Source organism: Neofelis nebulosa, chromosome 13, assembly GCF_028018385.1.
Source record: "Neofelis nebulosa isolate mNeoNeb1 chromosome 13, mNeoNeb1.pri, whole genome shotgun sequence".
Taxonomy (NCBI): domain Eukaryota; kingdom Metazoa; phylum Chordata; class Mammalia; order Carnivora; family Felidae; genus Neofelis; species Neofelis nebulosa.
The window spans coordinates 42,650,830-42,665,637 of record NC_080794.1 but is presented as its reverse complement, the minus strand read 5'-3'; the positions used below and the strand labels follow the sequence as shown (position 1 = coordinate 42,665,637).

The 14,808-nt window shown below is 43.0% G+C and overlaps 1 protein-coding gene across 1 annotated transcript in view; it reads left to right on the top strand.

Annotated features, from left to right (window-relative positions):
- Nucleotides 1-14,808, top strand: part of POLR3A (RNA polymerase III subunit A) — a 52,821-nt gene that overhangs the window by 13,939 nt on the left and 24,074 nt on the right. The window contains exons 9-15 of the mRNA XM_058696807.1: nucleotides 1,059-1,162; nucleotides 2,032-2,173; nucleotides 5,355-5,495; nucleotides 9,511-9,580; nucleotides 10,227-10,354; nucleotides 10,682-10,820; nucleotides 12,076-12,240. Coding sequence (XP_058552790.1) covers nucleotides 1,059-1,162; nucleotides 2,032-2,173; nucleotides 5,355-5,495; nucleotides 9,511-9,580; nucleotides 10,227-10,354; nucleotides 10,682-10,820; nucleotides 12,076-12,240 — 889 coding nt within the window. The remainder of the gene's footprint in view (nucleotides 1-1,058; nucleotides 1,163-2,031; nucleotides 2,174-5,354; nucleotides 5,496-9,510; nucleotides 9,581-10,226; nucleotides 10,355-10,681; nucleotides 10,821-12,075; nucleotides 12,241-14,808) is intronic.

Genomic DNA, 14,808 nt, shown 5'->3' with positions numbered 1-14,808 from the left:
TGGTTCTTACCTCTTCTTTTAAAATAACTAATGATAGGGGCGCCTGGGTGGCTCAGTTGGTTGAGCATCTGACCTCAGCTCGGGTCATGATCTTGCAGTTCATGGGTCCGAGCCCCGCGTCAGGCTCTGTGCCGACAGCTCGGATCCTAGAGCCTGCTTCGGATTCTGTGTCTCCCACCCTCTCTGCCCCTCCTCTGCTCACACTGTCTGTGTCTCTCCCTCTTTCTCAAAAATAAATGAAAATTTTAAAAAGCAATAAAATAAAATAAGGCCACTAAATGATAAACACCACACCCAGTTAATTTTCTTGGGATAGATTATTATTTTTAAGGCCTTAACAACCATCGAGTCCAATATCTGGGGTGTTTTAAGACTATTGAGGCATAGCCAGAAAGGCTGCCCCACTTTACACTTAACTCACACTCATCATGAGTGTAAAATGGCCTTTACAGTAACTGAGGTATAGAAAATGCAAGGCCTGATAGCAGGAAGGTATTGGCTTCAGGTTTGCTTTTGAGATTCATAATTAGTCCAGATCATGGAAGCTTCCAGTAAAGCTTGTGTAAGTATCCTTAGTTGATTTACTAATGATCCAGAGTTTCCTTCTCAGACGGTATTTCATGAGACTGTTGTCCAAGAGGTCATGGGACATGATGTTGCAGACCAGGGTCTAACAGTGCTGATGCTACAGCTTTTAAACCTCAGGAGCCCATGGTAAATCACTGCTAGTAAAGTTGCCAACTGCTCATAGAATGTTCTAGAAGGTCCCTTCAGCTGAGTCCAGCCCACTCATTTTACTAATGGGGAAACCAAAGGCCAGAAAGGACTAGGCCATTTCACCCTACCAGTGGTGAGTTCGGACTGGAACCCGGGTGCCTGTGTGCCAGTCAGCTGTTGTCATTAAACCCAAGACTCTAGGCAGCAGGAGATAAACAAGTTTCTTCTCTTTCTTCTGGAATCACTCAAGGAAAGTAAAGATTGAGACACAGTACAGTATAGTGTGCTAGCTTACAGAAAGCTAACAGCCTCTCCTTGTGTCTTCTACCGTGGTTGTGCAGGTGAACAAAGCAAACATCAACTTTTTGAGGAAACTGGTTCGAAATGGCCCTGAAGTTCACCCAGGAGCCAATTTCATTCAGCAGAGACACACACAGATGAAAAGGTAATGCTGTCTCAATCTGTTTTTCTTTTTAATTTTTTTTTTAACATTTATTTATTATTGAGAGCAGAACATGTGCATGGGAGGGGCAGAGACTGGGGGGGAGACACAGAATCCAAAGCAGGCTCCAGGCTCTGAGCTGTCAGCACAGAGTCTGACGCGGGGCTCAGACCCACAAACTGTGAGATCATGACCTGAGCCAAAGTCTGATGCCTAACTGATTGAGCCACCCAGCACCCCAATGCTGTCTCAATCTAGCTGTGTGTAATGACCTTCTCATGACAGAGGTCGCCATATTCAGCCAAAGAATGTCGTCCAAAATCCAGCATTTGTGACATTTTAGCCTGTGGAAAATACTGTTTAAATTGTAGTGAGCCTAGGTATGTCATTTGCTGTGCTTACTCGTTGCATATACACAAAATGTCTATTTGTTCCCTTGCGTTTAACGTTGGATCTAGGAAGACAGAACACGTGGGGGTGTGCAAGCCAATCATTTTCTGCATCGTGTGGGCTCTCTGGGATTACTTGACTCTACTCACAGCCTAGGGGGCACTGGTTTGGCCAGCTCTGACCCTTCACTGATCTCTGGTGCCTTTTTATCTCTTGAGACAAACATGAGACAAAACATATAAACAGGGTGCTGTGGGAGAAGCTGACTTATGACTGCATTTTTGTGATTCTAAGACATAATTTTCTCATATTTAACATTTACAAAATGAGGACCTATCTGTGTCATAGTTTAATGGCTTGTGGAGGCAGCTTTGATCCAATGAAATATCCATCATTTTAGAGATTGAATCCTGACATGAAGAGGGAGCACCTTGGTGAGGGAGCTTTGTTCTCACAGATCACATTTCTTATCACATGTGTAGGTTTTTGAAGTACGGAAATAGGGAAAAGATGGCTCAGGAGCTCAAGTACGGGGACATCGTGGAGAGGCACCTCATAGATGGAGATGTGGTGCTGTTCAATCGGCAGCCCTCACTGCACAAATTGAGCATTATGGCGCATCTGGTGAGTGTGAGATTCTGTTGTTATTTTCTGTTGGGTGGGAGTCTGCTGTGTGCGCATGCTAAATTCCAGACTCCTAAAATTCAGATTGCCGGTAATCTGAAATTTTTTGTCACTTTTGATTTTTCTCTTCCTTCACTTTTTAGTTTGAGTGAAACTTTTACATTTTAAGCTTCCCTTCAACGTTTTTAATATTTATAAAATCCGCACTCAACAGTGAAACAGAAAGGAACTAATTGAAAATTGGCATGAAAGTAACTGGCATGATTTCACTTGCAAATGAAAATATATACATATATATGTGTATGCAGACTTATGTAAAACAGATATAGCTGAAAGTTGATTTGGGGTTTAACGTGGCTTATTAACTATGGAACTAAAATGCTTAGGAGATTTTTCGTCACAGTGGCCCTCCAATGAAGACCTTGGAGCATATTTTTTTCAGTGATTTAGTTTTGCAACAACAGCAGTTCCTTTTTCTGGAGATTTAAAATGGAAATGAGGTGCAACTGTAATTCGTTAAATATTCATAAATTCTCCTATCCCCAAAGCCGTTAAATCCACGAGCATTTGCAGCAGCATTTAAACAGGCTCTTCAGTTAGTGTTTTTCTAGATACGGTGTTTCAGTTTACGAACATGCTGCATCAGTCATTTTACTTAAGCGTGGAAATACCGAAGAAGCACTTTATGACTATGGGATTACGATCATGGGGATCTGGGGAGGTGAACAAAATCCCTCCCTTTCCAGAAACTTTTGCTTGGCTTTGGGACATTTTCAAAATAAAGGTTTTTTTGCTTGAAAAATTTCAAATATATACAAAAGTAGAAAGAATACTATGATGAACTCATATGTTCCCATTCTCTATATTGAATAATTTTCCAAGATTCTGCCACACCTGTTTTCTCTCTCCCTTTTCTTTGATGACCCAGGTGTCAGGTCTTTTCTCTGTGTGTGATCAGTTCACACGTGTGATGGGGGCACCTGGGTGGCTCAGTCAGTTAAACAGTTTACTTGTGCAAGACACACACAACCACAGCGCCATTGTCACACCACACGGAATGAACACTCACTCACTGCTCTTGTCTAGCACACAGCCCATGTGCACATTTCCCCAAGGGTCTCAACTGTCTTTTCGCAGCTACTTTGTCCAAATCAGGATGTAAAGTCTGCATGTTACATTTGGTTGATACAGGTCCTCGGTCTCTCTACAACAATCTCCCCTCCCCCTGTTCTTGTAATTTCAGTGTCGTCGTTGGAAAAAAACAGGTCACTTGTCCTAAACAATGTCTCATGTTGTGTGTGTGTGTGTGTGTGTGTGTGTGTGTGTGTGTGTAAGCATACGGCACTAAGAGTTTATTGTTCCTTTTATCCCTCTGAACTGAGCAGTGTTCGAGGCGCGATCAGATTTAGGCTCAGCTTCTGGCAAGAATGACTCCTAGGTGGCACTGGCTGCTTCTTACCTTATTTCAGGAGGGGCGTGCTGTCTGGCTGCCCCACTCTTCTTATGTTGAGAAGGTTAGAGCGTCAGATACTTCAGCCTGATGCCTCCCTTGAAAGTTTCCTTACCAACCTTTTATCTAAAGACTTCATCCATGGCCAATTATTGCCCGTGTTATTTCATTGGGGCTGCAAAATGAAGAATTTCTCATTTATCATGCCTTTCATATTCCATACCTATCATTTTATTAAAAATATTTTGGGGGGGGGGTGTCCCTGGGTGGCTCAGTCGGTTAAGCACCTGACTTTGGCTCAGGTCATGATCTCACCGCTCATGAGTTCAAGCCCCGCATCAGGCTCTGTACTGAAAGCTCAGAGCCTGGAGCCTACTTCCAGTTCTGTGTCTCCCTCTCTCTCTGCCCCTCTCCCACTCATGCTGTTTCTTTCTGTCAAAAATAAACGTTAAAAAAAATTTTTTTTTAATTAAAAAATTAAAAAAAAATTTTTCAAATCTTTTATTTATTTATTTTTTTTTTTTTTTAAATTTTTTTTTCAACGTTTTTTATTTATTTTTGGGACAGAGAGAGACAGAGCATGAACGGGGGAGGGGCAGAAAGAGAGGGAGACACAGAATCGGAAACAGGCTCCAGGCTCCGAGCCGTCAGCCCAGAGCCCGACGCGGGGCTCGAACTCACGGACCGTGAGATCGTGACCTGGCTGAAGTCGGACGCTTAACCGACTGCGCCACCCAGGCGCCCCTTTTATTTATTATTTTTGATAGAGAAAGAGTGAGCAGGGGAGGAGCAGAGAGAGAGGGAGACAGAATCTGAAGCAGGCTCCAGGCTTTGAGCTGTCAGCACAGAGCCAGACATGGGGCTCGAGCTCACCAACCATGAGATCATGACCTGAACCGAAGTCAGATCTTAACCCACCGAGCCACTCAGGCACACCTCCATACCTATCATTTTTATAATGAAGAGCCTGTTCTTGTTAACTACGGTTATTTGTTTATCCAAAAAGTATAGCGCCTGAAGGAAAGGCAGCATAAATGCCTGATTCTTGTTCCTTTATTGTCAGTCTGGGAAGGAAAAAGTTGGTGCTCAGTTTCTTCCAACGAGGTCGGGTTGGAGTTTTTTGTCTGTTTTTGCTTTCTCTTTTTTCGGTGTCATTAACCCATGGGTTTTTCCATAAGAGACTCTTGAATACAGAGAACATACTGAGGGTTGCTGGCGGGGTGTGGAGAAGGGGGATGGGCTAAATGGGTGATGGGCATTAAGGAGGGCACTTGTTGGGATGAACACTGGATGTTCTATGTAAGTGATGAATAACTAAATTCTATTCCTGAAATCATTATTACGCTATATGTTAACTAACTTGAATTTAAATTAAAAAAAAATAATAATAATAAACCCTGGGTTTTTATTTAGTCCATGTGTTTTATTCAACTTCTGCCATAAATCTTTTTCATACCCAGCTGTGACGTCAGTGGCCAGTGGGAGCCCCTTCACATGGCTCTTAACCTTGGTGCTTGCCTCGTATTAAAACAAACTCATTGCATTGTTTTGATCTCATAAAGAATACTTCCACAAGTGACATGTATCTCTTAACAAAACATACAAAGATTTTATTTCCTTAATCTAAAGTGTCCAGCTTTCGAGGAAGCCATTTATTAATATTTTGAAACCATGAAGCTTTTGGATAAATGACTAAGCCCCTCTCCTGTTTTGTTCTTTTGTATTCCACAGGCCAAGGTCAAGCCGCACCGGACCTTCAGGTTTAACGAGTGTGTCTGTACACCCTACAATGCGGATTTTGATGGTGATGAGATGAACCTTCATCTTCCTCAAACAGAAGAAGCTAAAGCAGAGGCTCTTGTTCTCATGGGGGTATGTAGGGTAGGGCAGCCCCGCTTCTGTGTAACAGCTTGAAAGGAGGGGGAGGGGGGCATGTGTCCTGTGTGAAAACACCCTGTAGGGTGTAAGGGAGTGTCAGTGACAGGTGGGGAGCTGAGAGGAGTGGGTATTCTTCTGGCCTGTAATATGCGTTTCTAAGGTACAGGACATACATGGAAACCAGCTGGGAAAAGATAGATGCGGGCATAGCAGTATCTTGACTGTTGGGTGTCAAGGGCACAGCAGATGTTCTGCATAAGTAGATTTTCTGGTAGCTGAAAATTCTTTTGAGTACCCATACACTTTATTGAAGACTTTCCCACAGTGTGTTACATACTTGTTTGTCGTCTAAAGGTCACCCTAAACAGAATCATTATATGATGACCCATACCACCATTTCATTTTCCAGCAATTAAGGGGAGCCCCTTAGATGGCAGAGAAGTTCAGCGATGAGTCACACAGACGCCTGCTCTCCAGGAGCGTGCAGCTGGGCTCTCGTTGCTGTGCTACATGGACTACCGGCTCGCGAACGCAGCTGTAGCACAGTGCTGCGCGGGGCTCATCGCTCCTAAATTTAACAGGGCCCCGAACTGTTGAGTTTTTAGAGGCTAGGTTTTCCTTTTTCCCAGTATTCTGGTTTTCTTGTTATGAGTAGATTTGGCTGTGGTTGTTAGTGTTTCTACCCACAAAACACTTCTTACCATTTCTGATAGAGTGTTTTTCATCTCTTTTGGGGTAGGATGTTAGTATCGATTCTAAAGTGAAGGCTGTTAAGTTCTGTAAGCAGATCTATTAAAAGTACATGAGGATTTGGTGGGGACAGGAACGAGTGGCTGCATTCATGGCCTGTGCCTCGGTTTTTCATGCCTAAAGTCGACATCTTTTCTAGTAAAGTATTTGATGTGTTACTTCTTTTGTACACACACTTAATACTAAGAAATTCATGCGGGTAATTTCAGTTTTTTTAGAACATCAGTTTCTTACTTATTCAAACATTGTAGTGTAATGGAGTTATTTAAATAAGGTGAGGTTTTTACACATCACATCTCTTTTTTCTTTATCTCCATGTCTTTTTTTGTTGTTTATTTATTTGAGAGAGAAAGAATGGAGGGGTGGCAGACAGAGAGGGAGAGAGAGAATCCCAAGCACACTCCACCCTCAGTGTGGAGCCTGACATGGGGCCTGATTTCACAACCGTGAGATCATGACCTGAGCCAAGATCAAGATTTGGATGCTCAACCGACTGAGCCACCCAGGCACCCCTATTTTTATCTGTTTGTTGCTTATCCACGAACTTAGATGGTGGCAGTCATGGTTTTTAGTAGCCTTGGTTTTGCTTTTATCTACTTAACATGTTATAAATGCCCCACCTTTGTTGTAAAGTTTTCATAATTATTGATTATAATGGCTTCACAGTATTTCACAAGCTTGCACACCATGATTCACCTACCTTCTGAAAATTTAGGGTGTTTTCCCTGTTTGCTATGAGGACAAATCCCTTGAGGGCCATCTTTGTGCATTTGGAGTCTTTCTTCCGAGTTATTTCTTCAGACCCCTCAGCCTTTTTAAATGATTCGGTTGATGCTTAATGAGTACCTACTGTGTGCCACCAAGTACTCTCCTAGGAGGGCAAGACAGAAGAAAAAAGTCAAAATTCTTGCTTTTATCCTTATTCGAATGGGGAGAGGTGGAGAATAAACCAATATAAAATAGGTCGTGTGGTGGCAAGTGCTGAGAAGAAAAGAATAAATCACAACAAGGAGGAAAGAAAATGAGAGGGGTCCTGTTTCATGGAGGATGGTCTGAGAGGGCCACTAGAACGATAACACTCAAGGCAAGTTCTAAAAGAAGTTGACAAGCAGTGTGGTTGTCAGCAAAAGATCAATCCAAGCAGAGGACCAACAGGTACAAAGACCCTGTGGTGTGATCATACATGAGGTAACAAGAGGCTAGCCTGTTTCCTCCTAAGCCTTGTATTTGTAGCAGTTGTAAGGAGTGCTGTGCTCTGTATTGGGAGATAGCAAGAGAGAAGATGAGGAGGGCGAATGGCCATGAGTGAGATCCACACTCCCACAGTCAGATGGTGCGTTGACCAGTGCAGTCATTTTTTCTGACCTTGTACTCTTACTCTAATAAGCTCTCCAAAGGAAATAACCAGTTGCAAAATCACTTGTAATGATAAAACATTAGAAGCAGGCAATGTCCGCCAATAAAAAAGTCGGTTAGGTTAAATCACATCACATTCGTACCACAAAATCCTGCATGGCCCTTAAAAATGATGATGTAGTATTGTTGTCAGCATAAAGCTACTTATTTATTTTTTATTTAAAAAGCAGGCTGTAAGAAAGACATGATCTTATTTCATTTGGTAAATAGATGTTTCCATGTTTGTAAAAAAGCTTATAGCCAGAAATTGGGAAGGTTATATACCAAAATGTTTTAACTGCAGTTCTTTTGGTTTGGCAGTTCCATGCAGAGATGTTTTTTTGGGATTCTGGGTGGGGTTTTTTTTGTTGTTGTCGTTTTGGTTTTTTTCGCTTATCTATATTTTTAGACTTTCTGTAAAAAACATACTATTTTTGTAACAAAAAAGTAATAATTAGAATGTTGCTAGTGATATCAGCTATGTAAGCTAGTTGCTAGAGATAATGGCCCGTAGCCAACTACTTGGACTTCAGCCATGAGTTCGGTACTGAGGATCCATTTTGTTATAACAGCATATATCATTGGTTAAAAATGACAATAAAACACAGGCTCTAAGGCCAGGATGGAAGATCTTTGTTACCATCAGGACAAATCCCCTCAATTACATGTAAGAAAATTATCATCTAACTGTATCAACTCAGCAGTTCTGTCTCAATAGGTAGAGCTCTAGCCTGAATGTGGTCCCAAATAACTGGGGAGACTTTTACAAAATATGCAAATCCCAGCTTCACGTGCTCAGCCCCAGACCACTCCCTTTCCCATCCCAGAGAGATTCTTGAAAACAAGCATGAACGATTACCTTCCAGCCCTCATTGGAGGATCTTTGTTCTGTGAATGTTCACAATAAAGCAGGAACAGGTCTCTGCCTTGGAGGGCCTTTTACTCCAGGTAAGGTTGCCTAGACAACCCACAAATAACGTAAGCATCTCCACATCATGATTTAAGCAAATTTACGTGTCACTTATTTCCCAACAACAACAACAAAACTTGAGCATATGCACTCTGATGCGCAGAATCTTTTTTAATTTGTTAATTATGCACTGGACATTTTTTGCTCAGTGTGGGCATTCATTAAATTTTCATTAAATCGTGTCATTAATTATCATTAGGACTCACTGTCTTCATTAAGAGTTCAACAATTCTGCCCTTGTTGTGGAGAGGTATGAAATTGATTGACCTCAAAGAGAACAGTGCTATTTATCATTCACAGAAGTGAATTTTCTTGGGGCGCCTGGGTGGCTCAGTCGGTTGAGCGGCTGACTTCGGCTCAGGTCACGATCTCGCGGTCTGTGAGTTCGAGCCCCGCGTCGGGCTCTGTGCTGACAGCTCGGAGCCTGGAGCCTATTTCCGATTCTGTGTCTCCCTCTCTCTGACCCTCCCCCATTCATGCTCTGTCTTTCTCTGTCTCAAAAATAAATAAACGTTAAAAAAAAAAATTTTTTTTTTTTAAAAAAGTGAATTTTCTTTGGAGAAGTGAATTTATTAATAACTAGGAAGTCTTACACATACAGAGTTCTTACAGGAATCCAAAGCTTCACTCAGTATTCAGTGTTGGCAGGAACGTCTGACGTCAGTGTTGCAGGTATGTTTTGACTCCTCTTAACAGATGAAGGAGCAAGGAGCTAGTGACAGCTGGGATTGAGAGCCTTGGCTGCCATTTCTCAGTCCCACTTTTCTGCTCGCCTGCTCTTCTTTATTTATGTGTGACAACCCAGAGCCTTTGTGGTGCGGTTCTTTGGACTGCATCATGCAATCCAAAGAGTGTCCGAGAATGGCTAACATGTTGTGTTTGTTTTTCCTTTAGACGAAAGCAAATCTTGTAACACCAAGAAATGGAGAACCACTGATTGCTGCTATTCAGGACTTTCTAACAGGTGTGTTTATGAATTCACTTGAAAGGAGACTATGGAACACTAGGATTCTCATTCACAGTGATTCATGTAACAACTTGAGAAGCGATTTAATTTCATGTGTTTAATTCTGTTGTTTACTATGTTTGATTCTGAATCTGCTTGAGAGATTTTGGATTGGCTGGTTATTCATTGAATCAGTAAGCATTTGTTCAGCTCCTGACGTGCACTAGACAGTTTTCTAAGCACTGGAGATAGGACAGTGAGTCAAAATCCCTTGTGGAGCTTAGATTGTAGTGGAAGAGGGAGCCAGCAAGCAGCTATAGGTTTTAACTCACTCCTTAGCAATATTCCAGATTCCTTTTAAAATCGAAATCTTTTGGGGCGCCTGGGTGGCTCAGTCAGTTAGGCGTCTGACTTCGGCTCAGGTCGTGATCTCACAGTTGGTGAGTTTGAGCCCCGCGTCGGGTTCTGTGCTGACAGCTCAGTGCCTGGAGCCTGCTTCAGACTGTGTCTCCCTCTCTCTCTCTGCCCCTTGCCCTGCTTGTGCCTCCCCCCCCCCAAAAAAAAATAAATACTTTTTTAAGGTAAAAAAAAAATAAAATTGAAACCTTGTAATTGTCTCGCACATTCACTCCATTTCTTTTTGTGGTGTTTGCGACATTCATAGGCGCCTATCTCCTCACTCTTAAGGACACTTTCTTTGACCGAGCCAAGGCCTGCCAAATCATTGCTTCAATATTAGTTGGCAAGGATGAGAAAATTAAAGTTCGCCTCCCACCACCTACAATATTAAAGGTTTGTGCTGGGAGCACCCGGGTGGCTCAGTCAGTTAAACATCTTACTCTTGGTTTCTGCTCGGGTCATGATCTCATAGTTTATGAGATCAAGCCCTGCCTCAGGCTCTGCACTGAGAGTGCAAAGCCTGCTTGGGATTCTCTCCCCTCTCTCTGTCCCTCCCCCATGTGTACGCATGCATTTTCTTTCTCTCTCTATGCAAATAACTATACATTTAAGACCGTAAAGCTTTGTGCGGGAGCCAGGCATGCCAGGGACAGGTTTGCATGTGAGTACTCTGCAGACCAGGCTCAGCCAGCTGACGTTGTGACTTTCTTCCTCCTTCAGCCTGTCACCCTGTGGACGGGAAAGCAGATATTCAGCGTCATCCTCAGACCTAGTGATGACAATCCAGTAAGGGCCAATCTCCGAACCAAGGGAAAGCAGTACTGTGGCAAAGGAGAAGATCTCTGTGTCAACGATTCCTGTGAGTCAAAGCAGCGGGGTGGGAGCGGGCAGAAAGCAGGTGGCCAATGACTGCCTTCACTTAGCAAGCAAATGCAATGTTTCTCTTAGGCAGGAAGTTTATTCTTTAGGGAAGTGTAGTTGGTATGTCTCCTCAGCTGTGATTCCCCATTTCTCTAAAAAGTAGAGGTCATATAGATACATGATCCAGTGATTAGAATGTTCCTCTCTGGATGTGTTTTAGATGACTAGTGTCTGTAAATTAATGCAATTTCTTTTATTCTGCCCCCCCCTTTTTTGCCATAAGAAAGTATCTCATCATATGAGGCATATAATTTATCATTTTATGTCCAAAAAATGTGTGCATTGTCTAAAAGTATAATGGGACTATTTTTCTATCGCCTCCTGGTCAACTTGTTTCTTATAACACGAAGATCAGGTGTAACCACAAGAGGATATAAATGTTAAGCCATCTGAGTCATCCAGACTAATTCAACCCAAAGTATAGTCCACAGACCAGTACCTTTCAGCCAGCATTTCCTTTCTGACGCGAGCTCCCTTGCTCACCCCAGACTGCTAACCAGCAGCTCCCCAGCAGGCTCCTCTGGATGGCACTGACTTCGAATGGGCTTTGCTAGCAAGGTCTTGTGACAAGAAATGGATCTCCAGGACTCTGTGCTGAAGAACTGAACCACAGAGTCTCTGAAGGTCAAGATTCCTGTTTTGTAATGAAGAGTAAATGTGTTGAAGGGCACCAATTTTTCTCAGGGTTAGAGCCTTTGCTTTGAAAACACACCTCTGGTCTTTCAGGTGTTTTGGCTTCCTTGTTTTAGATTGTATTTTGTTTCTTCTCGATGTAATTCCATTTTGTTGTATAGGCTCTTCATGGTGGTGTCATCAGTTTTCATCATCTTGGGGGAATAACAAAGTGCTTTACAGTTTATGGAGTAGTTTGTGGCATGTGATTTCATCAGATGCTCACAACATCCCTGTGACACAGGATAAGTGCTCGGTGCTGTCACTTATAGTTCACAGTTGAAAATGAGGGTCCTGTAGTACATTTCAGAGTTAGGACTGTAAGGTAAACAACTGGGCTTTTCATGCTTCTCAAAAGTCCCTAGATTTCTCTCTTTTTCCCCTCAAAAAATTTTGAGAGAATTTTGCTTTGCTTTGCTTTAATTTTCATCATGGGAGCATGCTTTCTCCACTGCCCCACGTTGGAACGAGGCTGAGTAGTAAGTAATTGTTCAAGTGCCCAATCTTTGCTGTCCTTGCAGACGTTACCATCCAGAACAGTGAGTTGATGAGCGGCAGCATGGACAAGGGAACGTTGGGATCAGGATCGAAGAACAATATTTTTTACATTTTGCTGCGAGACTGGGGGCAGAACGAAGCTGCCGATGCAATGTCACGGCTTGCCAGGCTGGCTCCTGTCTACCTCTGTGAGTATCTCCAGCGTCCTCGGCATATGGTGGTGGTTGCTCGGGTTTCAGGGCTGTGCGTTAGCTTGTTCTTTTACCTTTGTTTCCTTCCCCCAGTCCCCACATGCCACACACATACCCGCACACAGGAAAGGAGACTTACTCCAGGCTGAATCATTTGGGACTTACAGAACGGGATCAGCTCAGTACTGACTTGCCTGGTTTCAGATTTGAACTTGCTCTTGAATTCTTGTCTCAAAATGCCCAGTAGCTCCTCAATGCCAGTCAGACAGGGTTGTTAGACAAGGGCCCTCCGCAGGCTGCTTCCAAGGTACCTGCGCTCCACCTATGGCCCTCTGGGCCCTCACAGCTCAGCTCTGCTGGGTTACTCTGTGTTTCCCTTCTCTCCTTGCACTGTTCTGTTTCCTTTTTTGGCCCATCTCTGAGCATGCCATACGTGCAGGTTTTTGCATGCCCAAAAACGTTTCATTTCCACCCTTACGCTTGATCGATTGTTTGGCTGGGTATAGAGCTCTGGATTGAATTTTATTTTTCGTCAGAATTTTGAAGGTACTGCTCTACTCTACAGAGTTGCCGTGAAAGTGTATTTCTATTCTTATTTTCAACTTTTGTATGTGTCTTCATTTTGGAAGCTTTGCAAATCCTCTTTGTTCTGGAAGTTCACACTGTAGACGCTTGGTATGAGTCTTTTTTTCATTCATTGTGTTGGGCACTCTGTAAGCTCTCTTAATCTGCCTCCGTGTGTCCTTTGGTTGTGGAAATTTTGTTTTTGTTTGATAATTTTTTCACATTAACTTTCTCTGTTCTTTTTGGAATTTTTGTTCATTTTGTAAGTAGAGCTTCTAGATTGACTCTATGATTTTTCTTACCTTCTTTTCTCTGTTGTCCATTTCTTTGTTTCTGGATTCACTTTATCTTTTTATTGTTTTTAATGTTTATTTATTTGGGTGGGGGAAGAGGCAGAGAGAGGGAGAAAGAGAATCCCAAGCAGGCCCCAGCACTGTCAGCAAAGAGCCCAGTAGGGGGGATTCAATCCCATGAACCGTGAGATCATGACCTGAGCTGAAAGCAAGAGTCAGGACATTTAACCGACTGAGCAAGCCAGGTGCCCCTCAGTTTAACTTTTAAAAATGATTTCCTAGAGGGGCATCTGGGTGGCTTAGTCAATTAAGTGACCAACTTTGGCTCAGGTCATGATCACACAGTTTGTGAGTTTGAGCCCCACATCGGGCTCTGCTGACAGCTCAGAGCCTGGAGCCTGCTTCGGATTCTGTGTCTCCCTCTCTCTCTGCCCCTCCCCTGCTCGCGCTCTGTTTTTCTGTCTCTCAAAAATAAATAAAAAACATTAAAAAAAAATTAGGGGGTGCCTGGGTGGCTCAGTCAGTTAAGTGGGCCAACTTCAGCTCAGGTAATGATCTCATGGTCCGTGAGTTCAAGCCCCACGTTGGGCTCTGTGCTGACAGCTCAGATCCTGGAGCCTGCTTCAGATTCTGTGTCTCCCTCTCTCTCTGCCCCTCCCCCCACTCACACCTCTCTCTCTCTCTTTCTCTCTCAAAAGTAAATACATAAATAAAAAATTAAAAGTGAGTTCCTCGGGGCACCTGGGTGGCTCAGTTGGTTATGCATCCAACTCTTGGTTTTGGTTCAGGTCATGATCTTACAGTTCATGAGTTCCCCCTGGGCTCTGTGCTGACATTGCAGAGCCTGCTTGGGATTCTTCTCTCCTCCCCTCAGTTGCTCTCTGCCCCTCCCCCATTCATGTTCTCACTCTCAAAAATAAAGTTAAAAAAAAATTTAAGTGAATTCCTCTATTGATTTTTTTTTTTTTATTTTAACTATCATTTATTTCACTTCCAACTATATTTTCCATGTTTCTTATTTGCAGGTAGATTTTGATTTTTGGGTTTGTTTTTTTGTTTGAAGACTTCCTGTTCTTGATCTCCAGATACCTCTTCTCTATCAGAGACAATGTTTTTCATAGATTTATCTGAAAATTCTCCCTGAATTTTCTCTTTAGTTTTGTTTTTCTGTGCATTTGTTGTCTTTAGTCTTTCATGTTGAAGACTTTCCTCAGAGGTCTAGTGGTCCCAGGGGCGCCTGGTTGGCTCAGTTGGTTAAGCCTCAGACTTTGGCTCAGGTCATGATCTCACATTTTGTCAGTTCGAGCCCTGCGTTGGACTCTGTGCTGATAGCTCGGAGCTTGGAGCCTGCTTCAGATTGTGTCTCCTTCTCTCTGCTCCTCCCCGACTTGTGCTCTGTCTCTCTCTCTCTCTCTCTCTCTCTCTCTCTCTGAAAAACAAATAAATGTTATGTTTTTTTTTTAATCTGGTGGTCCCTGGCTATCCATTCATATTTTGGGGAGTGAGACACCAAACACCGATTGGAAATGGATGGAGCCTGTTGGTTGATGGACTTCTCAGTCCCTTGATTGAGCTGCAAGGCAACATTTTCATTGAGGAACTACCAAATAGCCCTGTCAGTAATACTTTTCTCTAGGGAGGCTTGGTTTCTGCAGGGACATAACTTCCACTCTCAGTCTCCCACCCAAAGTTGAGACCTGGTTCTCAG